The following is a 16,551-nucleotide window of genomic DNA, read 5'->3' on the forward strand; positions in this document are numbered from 1 at the left end:
CACCTTAAACACCCCGTACCTAATCCACCTTAAACACCCCGTACCTAATCCACTTTAAACACTCCGTACCTAATCCACCTTAAACACTCTGTACCTAATCCACCTTAAACACCCCGTACCTAATCCACCTTAAACACTCCGTACCTAATCCACCTTAAACACCCCGTACCTAATCCACCTTAAACACTCCGTACCTACTCCACCTTAAACACTCTGTACCTAATCCACCTTAAACACCCCGTATCTAATCCACTTTAAACACCCTGTATCTAATCCACCTTAAACACCCCAAAACTAATCCACCTTAAACACTCCGTATCTAATCCACCTTAAACACCCCGAAGCTAATCCACCTTAAACACCCCATATCTAATCCACCTTAAACACCCTGTACCTAATCCACCTTAAACACCCTGTACCAATCCACCTTAAACCCCCCATATCTAATCCACCTTAAATACCTCATATCTAATCCACCTTAAATACTCTGTATCTATTCCACCTTAAATACCCCAATGTCTCACCCTCCTCAAATACCCCATGTCACATCAACCTTAAACACCCCAATAAAATATCCCAATATTTCGTCCGCCTTAAATACCCCAATATTCCGTCCACCTTAAATGCCCCATGCCACATCCACCTTAAATGCCCCAACACCTCCATTTTTGAACAGAGCGGTGAGGGCAGAGAGAGCAGCGAGGGCCGCTGCGAAGCCTTTCAGCGGCTTAGGTCCGGAGCTGGACGAACTGCGGGTCAACTGAGGGAGGAATAGCGAGGGATGTCCAGGGAGGCAGTCACTCTCCAGACGCAGGGTAAGGACCGCTGGGTTACAGTCAGGGAACTGACAGACAGCGCGGGGATTCCCCCCTGTGGCCGTTCCCCGCGGCAATAAGTGTGCCCCGTTTTGGACACTGCTGGTGGGCACGGCCTGCCAGGGATAACCACAGTTGTCGGGTCTCTGGCTCAGAAGGGGGTGGGGGGGGGGGAGAATAGGAAATCGCTAGTCAACTCAGTAGTTAGACGGACTGACAGGAGATTTTGTGGATTAGTGGTGCTGGAAGAGCACAGCAGTTCAGGCAGCATCCGAGGAGCAGTAAAACTGACGTTTCGGGCAAAAGCCCTTCATCAGGAATAGAGGCAGAGAGCCTGAAGGGTGGAGAGATAAGTGAGAGGAGGGTGGGGGTGGGGAGAGAGTAGCATAGAGTACAATAGGTGAGTGGGGGAGGGGACGGGTCAGAGCGGAGGGTGGAGCGGATATGTGGGAAGGGAGATTTCCAGGTGGGACAGGTCATGGGGACAGTGCTGAGCTGGAAGGTTGGAGCTGGGGTGAGGTGGGAGAAGGGGAAACTGTCGAAGTCCACGTTGATGGCCTGGGGTTGAAGTGTTCCGAGGCGGAAGATGAGGCGTTCGTCCTCCAGGCGTCTGGTGGTGAGGGAGCGGCGGTGAAGGAGGCCCAGGACCTCCATATCCTCAGCAGAGTGGGAGGGGGAGTTGAAATGTTGAGCCACGGGGCGATTTGGTTGATTGGTGCGGGTGTCTCGGAGATGTTCCCTAAAGTGCTCTGCTAGGAGGCGCCCAGTCTCCCCAATGTAGAGGAGACCGCATCAGGAGCAACGGATACAATAAATGATATTAGTGGATGTGCAGGTAAAACTTTGATGGATGTGGAAGGCTCCTTTAGGGCCTTGGATAGAGGTGAGGGAGGAGGTGTGGGCACAGGTTTTACAGTTCCTGCAGTGGCAGGGGAAGGTGCCAGGATGGGAGGGTGGGTTGTAGGGGGGGCGTGGACCTGACCAGGTAGTCACGGAGGGAACGGTCTTTGCGGAAGGCGGAGAGGGGTGAGAAGGGAAATATATCCCTGGTGGTGGGGTCTGTTTGGAGGTGGCGGAAATGTCGGCGGATGATTTGGTTTATGCGAAGGTTGGTAGGGTGGAAGGTGAGGCAGCAGGGGCGTTCTGTCCTTGTTACGGTGGGAGGGGGTGGGGTCTGAGGGCGGAGGTGCGGGATGTGGACGAGATGCGTTGGTGGGCATCTTCAACCACGTGGGAAGGGAAATTGCGGTCTCTAAAGAAGTGTGTTCTGTGGTGAAACTTTTTGTGGTCAGGAACGGGACTCCCGAAAGGTATGTGGTCTCCGTGGGTCTGGGATGTGGCTGATCAGGTTTACAGGTTTCTGAAGGGGGAGGGTGAGCAGCCAGAAATCGTGGTACATATCGGCACCAACGATATAGCCAGGAAAGGGATTGAGGATCTGAAAATTGACGATAGAGAGTTTGTTTGGAAGCTGAAGAGCAGGATGAGGTAGAGTAGGTTCGCTACCGGTGCCAAGTGATAGAGAAGTGAGAAACAGTCAGCGAGTGCAGCTTAACACGTGGCTGGTTCAGGAGGGAGGGCTTCAGATACCCAGACCATTGGGAGACCTTCTGGGAAAGGTGGGACCTGTACATGAAGGATGGGTTGCGCCTGATCTGGAGGGGTACAAACGTCCTGGCTGGGAGATTTGGTTCGGGGGAGGGGTCGGGGGTGAGAACCAGATCTCCACATCGTGGGGGGGGGGGGGAGTTGTAGATGGGGCAGTGACAGGATCTAGATTAGAGTGTGTTGCTGGAAAAGCACAGCAGTTCAGGCAGCATCCGAGGAGCAGGAAAACCGACGCTTCGGGCAAAAAGCCCTTCGCCAGTGGCAGGATGGATCGGGAAGGTTTCTCGCGCAACGAAACAAAGGGACCGGTTAAAGTGCGTCTGCTTTAACGCAAGGAGTGTCGGAAATAAGAGTGACGAGCTGAGAGCGTGGATCAGTCCTTGCGCGGTGGGGGGGGGGGGGGGGGCGATGATGTTGTGGCCAGAACAGAGGCGTTGGGTTGCACCGGGGCAGGGATGGCTGCTTGATGTTGTAGGGTTTAAAAAGAACAGGGAGGATGTGGAAAGGGGTAAGCGTTGCTCATCCGAGAGTGCGTCACAGCTACAGAAAGGAAAGTTGTTCGGGAAGGCTTGTCTACAAAGGCAGTATGGGTGCAAGTTAGGAACAGCAAGGGAGCAGCCAGCTCATTGGGGATTTTCTAATAGCAGCAGAGAGATTGACAAACTGATAGGCCGCAGGATTTTGGAAAACTGCAGACGTGGTGGGACTGTCGTTATGGGTGACTTCAACTTTCCCCAATACCAACTGGGACTTCCCGATGGTTTTGGGTGGAACCGTTTTTTGTCCGGTGTGTTCAGGAGGGTTTCCTTACTCGGTATGTCGACAGACCGACGAGGGGAGAGGCCATTTTGGATTCGGTGCTCGGCAACCAGCCGCGGCGGGAGAGCACTTTGGTGACAGTGACCACACCTCCCTCACGTTTACCACAGCCTTGGAGAGGGAGAGGAGCGGTTACCGAGGGAAGATATTTAATTGAGGGGGGTGAGGGCGGGGGGGAAAGGAGATGATGACGCTATCAGGCAGGAATTGGGAAGGACAAATGGGGAGCAATTGTCCCACAGAAAGGGAAGGTGGAGACCGTTTCTGTTTAAGGAGCAGTTGTTGCGAGTGACGCACAAATGTGTTCCTCTGAGACAGGCAAGAAGGGGTAAGATTAAGGACCCTTGGATGACGAGAACAGAGGAACTTCTCATCAAAAGGAAGAAGGCAGCTTATGTAAGGTGGAGGAAGCAAGGATCTAGCACAGCTTTAGAGGATTACAGGCTTGCTAGAAAGGAGCTCAGAAATGGACTGAGGAGAGCCAGGAGGGGGCAGGAAAAAGGCTTAGAAAGAAGGATTAGGGAGAACCCAAAGGCGTTTTACTCATACGTGAGGAATAAGACAATGATCAGGGAGAAGGTAGGGCCGGTCAGGGATAGCGGAGGGAACTTGTGCGCGGAGTCTGAGCAGATCGGGGAAGCCCCTAAATGAGTTTTCTGCTTTGGTTTTCACCATGGAAAGGGACCTCGTTGTGAATGAAAACTTTGGGGAGCCGGGAAACAGGCTTGACCAGATCGAGATTGAGGAAGTTGATGTGCTAGAAACTTTGGAAAACATTAAGATTGATAAGTCCCCCAAGGGCCAGACCAGATTTATCCTCGGCTGCTCCGGGAAGCGAGGAGGGAGGCTGCTAAGCCGCTGGCGATGATATTTGCCTCCTCACTCTCCACAGGAATCGGACCGGAGGATTGGAAGGAGGCGAGTGTTGTTCCTCTTTTCCAGAAGGGTAATAGGGAAATCCCTGGCAATTACAGACCAGTCAGTCTTACGTCTGCAGTCAGCAAGGTTTTGGAAAGAATTCTGAGGGATAGGATTTATAACTCTTTGGAAAAGCATAGCGTGATTAAAGGCAGTCAGCCTGGCTTTGTGAGGGGCAGGTCATGCCTCACAAACCTTACTGAGTTCTTCGAAGAGGTGACGAGACAGATCGACGAGGGTCGAGCAGCGGATGTGGTGTATATGGACTTCAGCAAGGCATTTGATAAGGTTCCTCATGGTAGGCTCATTCATAAAGTCAGGAAGTATGGGATACAGGGAGGTTTGGCTATCTGGATTCAGAATTGGTTGGCTGACAGAAGGCTGTAGATGGAAAGTATTCTGCCTGGAGGTCGGTGTTGAGTGGGGTCTTGGATGAGGTGGTTGAGGGGTGGGTTAGTAAGTTTGCTGATGACACAAAAGTTGGAGGTGCCGTTGATAGCATCGAGGGCTATTGCAAGCTGCAGAGCGACATAGACAGGATGCAGAGCTGGGCTGAGAAATGGCAGATGGAGTTCAACCTGGATAAACGCAAAGTGATGCATTTTGGAAGGTCAAACTCGAATGCTGAATATAGGGTTAAAAACAGGATTCTTGGCAGTGTGGAGGAACAGAGGGATCTGGGTGTGCAAGTTCATAGATCCTGCAAAGTTGCCACCCAAGTGGATAGGGTTGTTAAGAAAGCATATGGTGTTTTGGCTTTCATTAACAGGGGGATCAAGTTTAAGAGCCGCAAGGTTTTGCTGCAGCTCTACAAGTCCCTGGTGAGGCCACACTTGGAATACTGTGTCCAGTTCTGGTCGCCCTACTGTAGGAAAGATACAGAGGCTTTGGAGAGGGTGCAAAGAAGGTTTACCAGGATGCTGCCTGGACTGGAGGGCTTGCCTTATGAAGAAAGGTTGAATAAGCTCGGACTTTTCTCTCTGGAGAGAAGGAGGAAGAGAGGAGACCTGATCGAGGTGTGCAAAATTCAGTTCAGTTATTTTTATTTAGATTAGGATTAATCATCAGCACAACATCATGGGCTGAAGGGCCTGTACTGGGCTGTACTTTTCTGTGTTCTATTTTCGATCTCTTCCACCTTAAATACCCCAATACCTCATCCACCTTAAATACCCCAATACCTCATCCACCTTAATTACCCCAATACCTCATCCACCTTAAATACTCCAATATCTTATCCACCTTAAATACCCCAATACCTCATCCACCTTAAATACCCCAATACCTCATCCACCTTAAATACCCCAATACCTCATCCACCTTAAATACCCCAATACCTCATCCACCTTAAATACCCTAATGTCTCATCCACCTTAAATACCCCAATACCTCATCCACCTTAAATACCCCAATACCTCATCCACCTTAAATACCCCAATACCTCATCCACCTTAAATACCCCAATACCTCATCCACCTTAAATACCCTAATGTCTCATCCACCTTAAATACCCCAATACCTCATCCACCTTAAATACTCCAATATCTTATCCACCTTAAATACCCCAATACCTCATCCACCTTAATTACCCTAATGTCTCATCCACCTTAATTACCCTAATATCTCATCCACCTTAAATACCCCAATATCTCATCCAACCTTAAGTACTCCAATACCTTATCCACCTTAAATACCCCAATATCTCATCCACCTTAAATACCCCAATACCTCATCCACCTTAAATACCCCAATACCTCATCCACCTTAAATACCCCAATACCTCATCCACTTTAATTACCCTAATGTCTCATCCACCTTAATTACCCTAATATCTCATCCACCTTAAATACCCCAATATCTCATCCACCTTAAATTCCCACACCTGCTCCACCTGAAATAACTCATACCTGACTGAGACTACAACTCACGATTGAATTTCCCCGTTCTCTGCATCAATAAATATCCCTGTCATTCCCTCCTTACAAACCTCCTGTAAACTGACATCACCAACACAACTTGCAATTTCAGCTCTGACCAAATATCCCCATTCTGATCTGTCATAATCGAGGGGTTCAGGGTGGGGTATATACAGAATAACAGATACCCGGGAGGGGGTTACAGACTGGAATCTAATCGAGGGGTTCGGGGTGGGTTATATACAGAATAACAGATACCCGGGAGGGAGTTACAGACTGGAATCTAATCGAGGGGTTCGGGGTGGGTTATATACAGAATAACAGATACCCGGGAGGGAGTTACAGACTGGAATCTAATCGAGGGGTTCGGGGTGGGTTATATACAGAATAACAGATACCCGGGAGGGAGTTACAGACTGGAATCTAATCGAGGGGTTCGGGGTGGGTTATATACAGAATAACAGATACCCCGGGAGGGAGTTACAGACTGGAATCTAATCGAGAGGTTCGGGGTGGGTTATATACAGAATAACAGATACCCGGGAGGGAGTTACAGACTGGAATCTAATCGAGGGGTTCGGGGTGGGGTATATACAGAATAACAGATACCCGGGAGGGAGTTACAGACTGGAATCTAGTCGAGGGGTTCGGGGTGGGTTATATACAGAATAACAGATACCCGGGAGGGAGTTACAGACTGGAATCTAATCGAGGGGTTCGGGGTGGGTTATAGACAGAATAACAGATACCCCGGGAGGGAGTTACAGACTGGGATCTAATCGAGGGGTTCGGGGTGGGTTATAGACAGAATAACAGATACCCGGGAGGGAGTTACAGACTGGGATCTAATCGAGGGGTTCGGGGTGGGTTATATACAGAATAACAGATACCCGGGAGGGAGTTACAGACTGGGATCTAATCGAGGGGTTCGGGGTGGGTTATATACAGAATAACAGACACCCGGGAGGGAGTTACAGACTGGAATCTAACCGAGGGGTTCGGGGTGGGTTATATACAGAATAACAGATACCCGGGAGGGAGTTACAGACTGGAATCTAATCGAGGGGTTCGGGGTGGGTTATATACAGAATAACAGATACCCGGGAGGGAGTTACAGACTGGAATCTAATCGAGGGGTTCGGGGTGGGTTATATACAGAATAACAGATACCCGGGAGGGAGTTACAGACTGGAATCTAATCGAGGCGTTCGGGGTGGGTTATATACAGAATAACAGATACCCGGGAGGGAGTTACAGACTGGAATCTAATCGAGGGGTTCGGGGTGGGTTATATACAGAATAACAGATACCCGGGAGGGAGTTACAGACTGGAATCTAATCGAGGGGTTCGGGGTGGGGTATGTTCTCACTGAGAGATCTGCTTACCCAGAGTTGTTTGTTGCGTGCCTGGATGAGTATTTTTTTGCGCTGGGTCTCTGCGTAGCTGATCCGTTTCCGCAGGTATTCGTTGTAGAGAAAGAGCACCCTCTTCTTCTCTCGCTGCAGTGACAGAGCACCGAGCCAGTCAGGTCACCCCAAATGGGCACAGGGAGCGACACCAGGACACGGGCTGCACAGCCCCTTGTATTCCCCTCCCCTCCCTCCCTCTCAGGCAGCAAATCCCAGATCTCAGCCACTCACTGCGCCCACGAAGCAAGCCTTGCTTTGTCCACAGCATTGCTGCCGTCTCCTCCCTCCCGCTAATTGCCCCCACCTTGAGGAGGAGAGGGTTAAGCAGCCATCTTGAACCGCTGCAGTCCCATTCCACCCACCCACCCCCCCATGTGGTGTAGGGGCGCAGGGCCCCGTGAGGGAGAGAGAGCTCCAGGATTCTGACCCCCGAAGGAACGGCCGCTATATTTCCAACTCGGGATGGTGTGTGCATGTGTCTGAGAGTGTGTGTGATTTTGATGAGATTCCTGACAGTGAGGAAACAGGCCCTTCAGCCCAACAAGTCCCCTACATTTACCCCTGACGAATGCACCTAACACTATGGGACAATTTAGCACAGCCAATCCACCCTGACCTGCACATCCCTGGGCACTATGGGACAATTTAGCATGGCCAATCCACCCTGACCTGCACATCCCTGGGCACTACGGGACAATTTAGCATGGCCAATCCACCCTAACCTGCACATCCCTGGGCACTACGGGACAATTTAGCACAGCCAATCCACCCTGACCTGCACATCCCTGGGCACTATGGGACAATTTAGCATGGCCAATCCACCCTGACCTGCACATCCCTGGGCACTACGGGACAATTTAGCACAGCCAATCCACCCTGACCTGCACATCCCTGGGCACTACGGGACAATTTAGCACGGCCAATCCACCCTAACCTGCACATCCCTGGGCACTATGAGACAATTTAGCATGGCCAATCCACCCTAACCTGCACATCCCTGGGCACTACGGGACAATTTAGCATGGCCAATCCACCCTGACCTGCACATCCCTGGGCACTACGGGACAATTTAGCAGAGCCAATCCACCCTGACCTGCACATCCCTGGGCACTACGGGACAATTTAGCACAGCCAATCCACCCTGACCTGCACATCCCTGGGCACTACGGGACAATTTAGCACTGCCAATCCACCCTGACCTGCACATCCCTGGGCACTACGGGACAATTTAGCATGGCCAATCCACCCTAACCTGCACATCCCTGGGCACTACGGGACAATTTAGCATGGCCAATCCACCCTAACCTGTACATCCCTGGGCACTATGGGACAATTTAGCATGGCCAATCCACCCTAACCTGCACATCCCTGGGCACTATGGGACAATTTAGCATGGCCAATCCACCCTAACCTGTACATCCCTGGGCACTATGGGACAATTTAGCATGGCCAATCCACCCTAACCTGCACATCCCTGGACACTATGGGACAATTTAGCATGGCCAATCCACCCTAACCTGTACATCCCTGGGCACTACGGGACAATTTAGCATGGCCGATCCACCCTAACCTGCACATCCCTGGGCACTACGGGACAATTTAGCATGGCCAATCCACCCTAACCTGCACATCCCTGGACACTACGGGACAATTTAGCAGAGCCAATCCACCCTAACCTGCACATCCCTGGACACTATGGGACAATTTAGCATGGCCAATAGAGGTTTATAAAATCACGAGGGGGCATGGAGAGGGTAAATAGGCAAGGTCTTTTCCCTGGGGTGGGGTGAATCCAGTGGGTATTCAGGATGGTGCGGAGTTGCCACCGTACCTGAGGGAAGCAGAGCCCAGCGATGACCCGCCGCAGTCTGTAGCTATAGACTTGCAGGAAGCAAAAGCTGATTATGCCAACCACTGGCACCATGGTCAGGATGATCGACTGCTTGGTGATCTTGTGAGGAACGGGGAGGCAGTCTGAAACACACACATGCACACAAACACAAACGTGATGGGCAGAGTATTCGTACACACTACCATCTGTCCCTACCGCCATTATCCCCACCCCCCCCCCAGTCCAGGACCACCACAGGAATCCGATCGCAGGGTTAGGGTCGAGAGAAAGGGTCTTTGTGGGAGGATTAGGGAAGAGAGGGAGGTTCTTTCAGGGAGGGTTAGGGGTTAAGGAGTGGGCACTGTCGGAGGGTCAATGCTGAGGGAGTGGGTGCTGTCAGAGGGTCAGTGCTGAGGGAGCGGGCGCTGTCGGAGGGTCAGTGCTGAGTGAGTGGGCGCTGTCGGAGGGTCAGTGCTGAGGGAGCGGGCGCTGTCGGAGGGTCAGTGCTGAAGGAGCGGGCGCTGTCGGAGGGTCAGTGCTGAGGGAGCAGGCCCTGTCGGAGGGTCAGTGCTGAGGGAGCGGGCGCTGTCGGAGGGTCAGTGCTGAGGGAGCAGGCGCTGTCGGAGGGTCAGTGCTGAGGGAGTGGGCACTGTCGGAGGGTCAGCGCTGAGGGAGCGGGTGCTGTCGGAGGGTCAGTGCTGAGGGAGTGGGCACTGTCGGAGGGTCAGTGCTGAGGGAGTGGGCACTGTCGGAGGGTCAGTGCTGAGGGAGTGGGTGCTGTCAGAGGGTCAGTGCTGAGGGAGCGGGCGCTGTCGGAGGGTCAGTGCTGAGGGAGTGGGCGCTGTGGGAGGGTCAGTGCTGAGGGAGCGGGTGCTGTGGGAGAGTCAGTGCTGAGGGAGCGGGCGCTGTCGGAGGGTCAGTGCTGAGGGAGTGGGTGCTGTCGGAGGGTCAGTGCTGAGGGAGCGGGTGCTGTCGGAGGGTCAGTGCTGAGGGAGCGGGTGCTGTCGGAGGGTCAGTGCTGAGGGAGCGGGCGCTGTCAGAGGGTCAGTGCTGAGGGAGTGGGCGCTGTGGGAGGGTCAGTGCTGAGGGAGTGGGCGCTGTGGGAGGGTCAGTGCTGAGGCAGTGGGCGTTGTCGGAGGGTCAGTGCTGAGGGAGTGGGTGCTGTCGGAGGGTCAGTGCTGAGGGAGCGGGTGCTGTCGGAGGGTCAGTGCTGAGGGAGCGGGCACTGTCGGAGGGTCAGTGCTGAGGGAGCGGACGCTGTCAGAGGGTCAGTGCTGAGGGAGCGGACGCTGTCAGAGGGTCAGTGCTGAGGGAGCAGGCGCTGTGGGAGGGTCAGTGCTGAGGGAGTGGGCGCTGTGGGAGGGTCAGTGCTGAGGGAGTGGGCGCTGTGGGAGGGTCAGTGCTGAGGCAGTGGGCGTTGTCGGAGGGTCAGTGCTGAGGGAGTGGGTGCTGTCGGAGGGTCAGTGCTGAGGGAGCGGGTGCTGTCGGAGGGTCAGTGCTGAGGGAGCGGGCACTGTCGGAGGGTCAGTGCTGAGGGAGCGGGCGCTGTCAGAGGGTCAGTGCTGAGGGAGCAGGCGCTGTGGGAGGGTCAGTGCTGAGGGAGTGGGCGCTGTCGGAGGGTCAGTGCTGAGGGAGCGGGTGCTGTCGGAGGGTCAGTGCTGAGGGAGCAGGCGCTGTGGGAGGGTCAGTGCTGAGGGAGCGGGTGCTGTCGGAGGGTCAGTGCTGAGGGAGCGGGTGCTGTCGGAGGGTCAGTGCTGAGGGAGCAGGCGCTGTCGGAGGGTCAGTGCTGAGGGAGCGGGCGCTGTCGGAGGGTCAGTGCTGAGGGAGCGGGCGCTGTCGGAGGGTCAGTGCTGAGGGAGTGGGCGCTATCGGAGGGTCATCGCTGAGGGAGCGGGCGCTGTGGGAGGGTCACTCAGCCCTCGGGACCCCCCTTACCCCACCGTGTCGCCACGGCGATCAATCCCTTACGCAGATTGTTGGACTCTATCTTGACGTCCATGGTGGTGTTGAAAGCAGAGACGGCCCGTCGGATCAGATTGGCCAACATCGACGTCCCCCCCACATCGATCTCCAGGTGGTGACTTTCTGTAAGGTACACACAGAACAGCTCGGAATCACAACGGGAGACTCTATCGGAAAATCGGGATGCGGGAACCAATCACGCCCTCTCCTCTCCGACCAGCCCCATAACTGCTGACCTGTGCCTACTCATCCAATCCCCCCCTCAAGGGCTTCCCCATCCCCCCTTTTAAACTCAATAAACCACCTCCCTCCCGTCTCCCTCCCGCATCCGTAAGGATGGAATTGGGGAAAACATTCCAATTTGATGCTGTGGTTCTGTTCGCCGAGCTGGGAATTTGTGTTGCAGACGTTTCGTTCCCTGTCTAGGTGACATCCTCAGTGCTTGGGAGCCTCCTGTGAAGTGCTTCTGTGATGTTTCCTCTGGCGTTTATAGTGGCCTGTCCCTGCCACTTCCGGTTGTCAGTTCCAGCTGTCCGCTGCAGTGGTCGGTATATTGGGTCCAGGTCGAAGTGCTTATTGATAGAATCTGTGGATGAGTGCCATGCCTCTAGGAATTCCCTGGCTGTTCTCTGTTTGGCTTGTCCTATAATAGTAGTGTTGTCCCAGTCAAACTCATGTTACTTGTCATCTGCGTGTGTGACTAAGGATAGCTGGTCGTGTCGTTTCGTGGCTAGTTGGTGTTCGTGGATACGGATCGTTAGCTGTCTTCCTGTTTGTCCTATATAGTGTTTTGTGCAGTCCTTGCATGGGATTTTGTACACTACATTGGTTTTGCTCATGCTGGGTATCGGGTCCTTCGTTCTGGTGAGTTGTTGTCTGAGAGTGGCTGTTGGCTTGTGTGCTGTTATAAGTCCTAGTGGTCGCAGTAGTCTGGCTGTCATTTCAGAGATGTTCTTGATGTATGGTAGTGTGGCTAGTCCTTTGGGTTGCAGCATGTCCTCGTTCTGTTGTCTTTCCCTTAGGCATCTGTTGATGAAGTTGCGGGGGTATCCGTTTTTGGCGAATACCTTGTATAGGTGTCCCTCTTCCTCTTTTTGCAGTTCTGGTGTACTGCAGTGTGTTGTGGCCCTTCTGAACAGTGTCTTGATGCAACTTCGTTTGTGTGTGTTGGGGTGGTTGCTTTCGTAGTTCAGGACTTGGTCTGTGTGTGTGGCTTTCCTGTATACCGTGGTGGTGAATTCTCCGTTCGGTGTTCTCTGTACCCTCACGTCTAGGAGTGGGAGTTGGTTGTCCTTTTCTTCCTCTCTCGTGAATCGGATTCCTGTGAGTGTGGAGTTGATGATCCAGTGTGTTTTCTCTATTTCCGTGTTTTTAATGATTATAAAGGTATCATCCACATATCTGACCCAGAGTTTGGGTTGAATTTGCGGTAAGACTATTTGTTCTAACCTTTGCATTACCACTTCTGCTATGAGTCCAGAGGTGGGTGAGCCCATGGGGGTGCCATTGATTTGTTCATATATTTGGTTGTTGAATGGGATGTGTGTTGTGAGGCACCCCTGATATCGTACTCCTGATAACAAGGAGAAGACAAACACACAACCTCAACACCAAAGCGAGGGAAGCACTAACGATCTATTTAACTCCTCTGCCAGCTCCTAATGCCTTATAACCACCTCCCCAGGTTCAATTTCTAATGGGCCTGCGTTCGCTCGAACCTCTCTCATCAACATAAAGAAGCTCTTACTGCACATTTTTATATTGCTCGCTCGTTTGCCCTCATGGTCTATTTTCATCCCCCTTTTACCCCTCGATTCACCTTTGGAGCCATCACTGACATGCTTGTCATCATCGGCTTCTGTCTTCCAGAGAGTCAGGACTTTTATCGCTTATTCACCCATGGGATGTGGACACAGCGTTTACTGCCTGCTGTTAGTTGCCCCTTGACATGGTGGTGGGGGGCGGGTGGGGGGGGGCGGGGAATTGCCGTCTGGAACCCCTGCTGTGGGCTGACCCACAGTGCCCTGTTAGGGAGGGGAGTCCAGGATTCCGACCCCCCCCCCCCCCGAAGGAACGGCCGAGATATTTCGGGACGGTGTATTGGGGGATGGGGGGGTCTCGGAGGGGAATGTGCAGGGGGCCGGTGTTCCCCATGTATCTGCTCCCCCCCCCCAACCCCCTCCAGGGGGCTAAGAGGTGATGGGGTTTGGAAAGGTGCCATATAAGGAGCCTCACTGCAGTGGGTCTTGTAGACGGTCCACCCTGCAGTGACTGGGGTGGGGGGGGAGGGGGGTGTTTGTGGGTGTGGGGCGGGGGGTGTTTGTGGGTGCGTGGTGGGGGTGGGGAGGGGGGTGTTTGTGGGTGTGATGCTGGGAGTGGGGGGAGGGGGGGTGTTTTATGGGGGTGGGGCGGGGGGTGTGGGAGGGGGGTGTTTGTAGGTGTGGGGTGGAGGGGTGTTTGTGGGTGGAGGGAGGGGGTGTTTGTGGGTGTGGGGGGGTGAAGGGAGGAGGTGTTTGTGGGTGTGGGGCAGAGAGGGTGGGGGAGGAGGGTGTTTGTGGGTGTGGGGTGTGGGGGAGGGGGGGTGTTTGTGGGTGTGGGGGGATGGGGGTGTTTGTGGGTGTGGGGTGTGGGGGAGGGGGGGTGTTTGTGGGTGTGGGGGGATGGGGGGGTGTTTGTGGGTGTGGGGTGTGGGGGAGGGGGGGTGTTTGTGGGTGTGGGGGGATGGGGGAGGGCGGTGTTTGTGGGTGTGGGGCAGGGAGGAGGTGTTTGTAGGTGTGGGGGGTGGGGAGAGTTTGTGGGTGTGGGGGAGGTGGAGGGAGGGGGGTGTTTGTGGGTTTGGGGGGTGGGGGGTGTTTGTGGATGTGGGGTGGGTGGGGGGATGGGGTGTTTGTGGGTTTGGGGCAGGGGGTGTTTGTGCGTGTGGGGGGTGGGGGGTGTTTGTGGATGTGGGGTGGGTGGGGGGATGGGGTTGTTTGTGGTTGTGGGGGGGTGGAGGGAGGGGGTGTTTGTGGGTGTGGGGCGGGGGGTGTTTGTGCGTGTGGGGGGTGGGGGGTGTTTGTGGATGTGGGGTGGGTGGGGGGATGGGGTTGTTTGTGGTTGTGGGGGGGTGGAGGGAGGGGGTGTTTGTGGGTTTGGGGCGGGGGGTGTTTGTGGGGGTGGGGGAGGTGTGGCGGGGGGTGTTTGTGGGTTTGGGGGGTGTTTGTGGGTGTGGGGAGGGGGGTGTTTGTGGGGGTGGGGGAGGTGTGGCGGGGGGTGTTTGTGGGTTTGGGGGGTGTTTGTGGGTGTGGGGGGGGGGGGTGGGGGAGCTACTTTGTCCCCGGACGGTGTCGAGCTTCTCGAGTGATTTCGCAGCTGCCCCCCCCCCCCGCCCAGGGGTGAGTGGGGAGTATTCCCTCACCCCCCCCTGACTCGGGCCTTGTCGATGGTGGGACAGGCTTTGGGGTGGGGGGGGGGGGGGGGGAGTCAGGAGGGGAGTTACTCGCTGCAGGATCCCCAGCCTCTGACCTGCTCTTGGAGCCGCTGTGTTTATATGGGGCTGGGTCCAGTTCAGTTTCTGGGCAACGGGAGCCCCCAGGATGTTGATAGTGGGGGGGGGGGGGGATTCAGTGATGGTAACACCATTGAACATCAAGGGGGCGATGGTTAGATTCTCTCTCAACGGGAGCCCCCAGGATGTTGATAGTGGGGGGGGGGGATTCAGTGACGGTAACACCATTGAACATCAAGGGGGCGATGGTTAGATTCTCTCTCAATGGGAACCCCCAGGATGTTGATAGTGGGGGGGGGGGGGGGGATTCAGTGACGGTAACACCATTGAACATCAAGGGGGCGATGGTTAGATTCTCTCTCAACGGGAACCCCCAGGATGTTGATAGTGGGGGGGGGGATTCAGTGATGGTAACACCATTGAACGTCAAGGGAGCGACGGTTAGATTCTCTCTTGTTGGAGATGGTCACAGCCTGCATTTGTGTGGCGCCGATGTAACTTGCCTCACTGTCAGCCCAAGCCTGGATATTGTCCAGATCTTGCTGCGTTCGGACACGGACTATGAGGAGTCGAGAATGAATGAGGTCATCAAACGGCTGCTGGCTTTTACCTGACACGGTCCTCAGCCAGACCATCTGTAACCTCCGCCACCCTCTTCCATCGGGCAGGAGATATAAAAGTGGAAAAAGACACACCAATAGATTCAACAACAGATTTGTCCCCGCTGATCGCAGAATGGACCTCTCATTTATTAGCGTTAATCTTCCTCTGAACCTTTCTCTGTAACTGTAACACTGTTTTGTGTTCGATCGCCCTGATGTACTCATGTCAGATAGGACGTGCCTGGCGAGCACACAAAACTGTATCCCGGGACACGTGACGATTATAAACCAAATCGAATTAAGTTAAACACCATTGTTGCTGACCCGACCTTCTCACCCTCAAAGCGACCACGCACATATATAGGGCGTACAGAAGGCATGCCTGCCTTTACTGTAGGGGGAATGGAGTAGACAGAGTCAGGACGTCATGTTTCAGCTTTTTAAGACTTTGGTGAGGCCACAGAGATCTGTTGGTCCCCCAGGTTAACAGGGAGGAGGTAGAGCGGGTGCGGGAGAGGGTTTACCGGGGAGCTGTCTGGATTAGAGGGTGTGGGCTGCGGGGAGAGGCTAGAAGATCCTGGATTGTTCCCTCTGAAGGCTGCCAAAATCAACAGATCACCGGGATAGTCATAAGCGTTATCTCCCCCCTCCCCCACCACCCCCGCCCCCCACCCAACCCCCGGAGTTGGAATGTCTCAAACTAGCGGGGGAATGCGTTTAAGGTGAGGGGCGGGGGACGTTCAGAGGAGGGGGAGGTTTTGAAACACAGAGGGATAGGAGTGTGGAACGTGCTGCCTGGGGGGGTGGGGGTTGGTGGCGTGGCAAATGAGATAGGGGGAGTTAAAAGGGTTTGCAGAGAAGTGCATACACAGGCAAGGGAGGGAGGGATACGGACTAAGGAAGGGCAGAGGGGACTAGTTTAATTTGACATCACAATATCGTGGGCCGAAGGGCCTGTTCCTGCGCTACACTGTTCAAAGTTCGCTGTTCGAATAGCAAATTCTGTCTTTTTATGATCACTAGTTCCGACTTGAATTTTGACTCTCAGGTCCCTTCAATAAAGATGGCTCAGTGGTTAGCGCCGCTGTCTCGTGGCACCAGTGTCTGGGTTAGATCCCTCCCTCCGGACGACTCTCTGTGTGGGGTTTGCACATTCTCCCCCCGGGTCAGCTTGGGTTTCCTC

The 16,551-nt window shown here is 54.2% G+C and overlaps 1 protein-coding gene across 1 annotated transcript in view; it reads right to left on the reverse strand.

The window, feature by feature from the left end:
• dcst1 (DC-STAMP domain containing 1) overlaps nucleotides 1-16,551 on the reverse strand; it is a 62,616-nt gene that overhangs the window by 3,339 nt on the left and 42,726 nt on the right. Inside the window, exons 10-12 of the mRNA XM_087985116.1 lie at nucleotides 11,286-11,402; nucleotides 9,318-9,460; nucleotides 7,463-7,576 (exon numbers count right to left, since the gene is read on the reverse strand). Coding sequence (XP_087841242.1) covers nucleotides 7,463-7,576; nucleotides 9,318-9,460; nucleotides 11,286-11,402 — 374 coding nt within the window. The remainder of the gene's footprint in view (nucleotides 1-7,462; nucleotides 7,577-9,317; nucleotides 9,461-11,285; nucleotides 11,403-16,551) is intronic.

This window comes from Chiloscyllium plagiosum, unplaced genomic scaffold (genome assembly GCF_037043375.1).
Source record: "Chiloscyllium plagiosum isolate Xiang-an unplaced genomic scaffold, Cpla_swu_hap1 HiC_scaffold_50, whole genome shotgun sequence".
NCBI lineage: Eukaryota > Metazoa > Chordata > Chondrichthyes > Orectolobiformes > Hemiscylliidae > Chiloscyllium > Chiloscyllium plagiosum.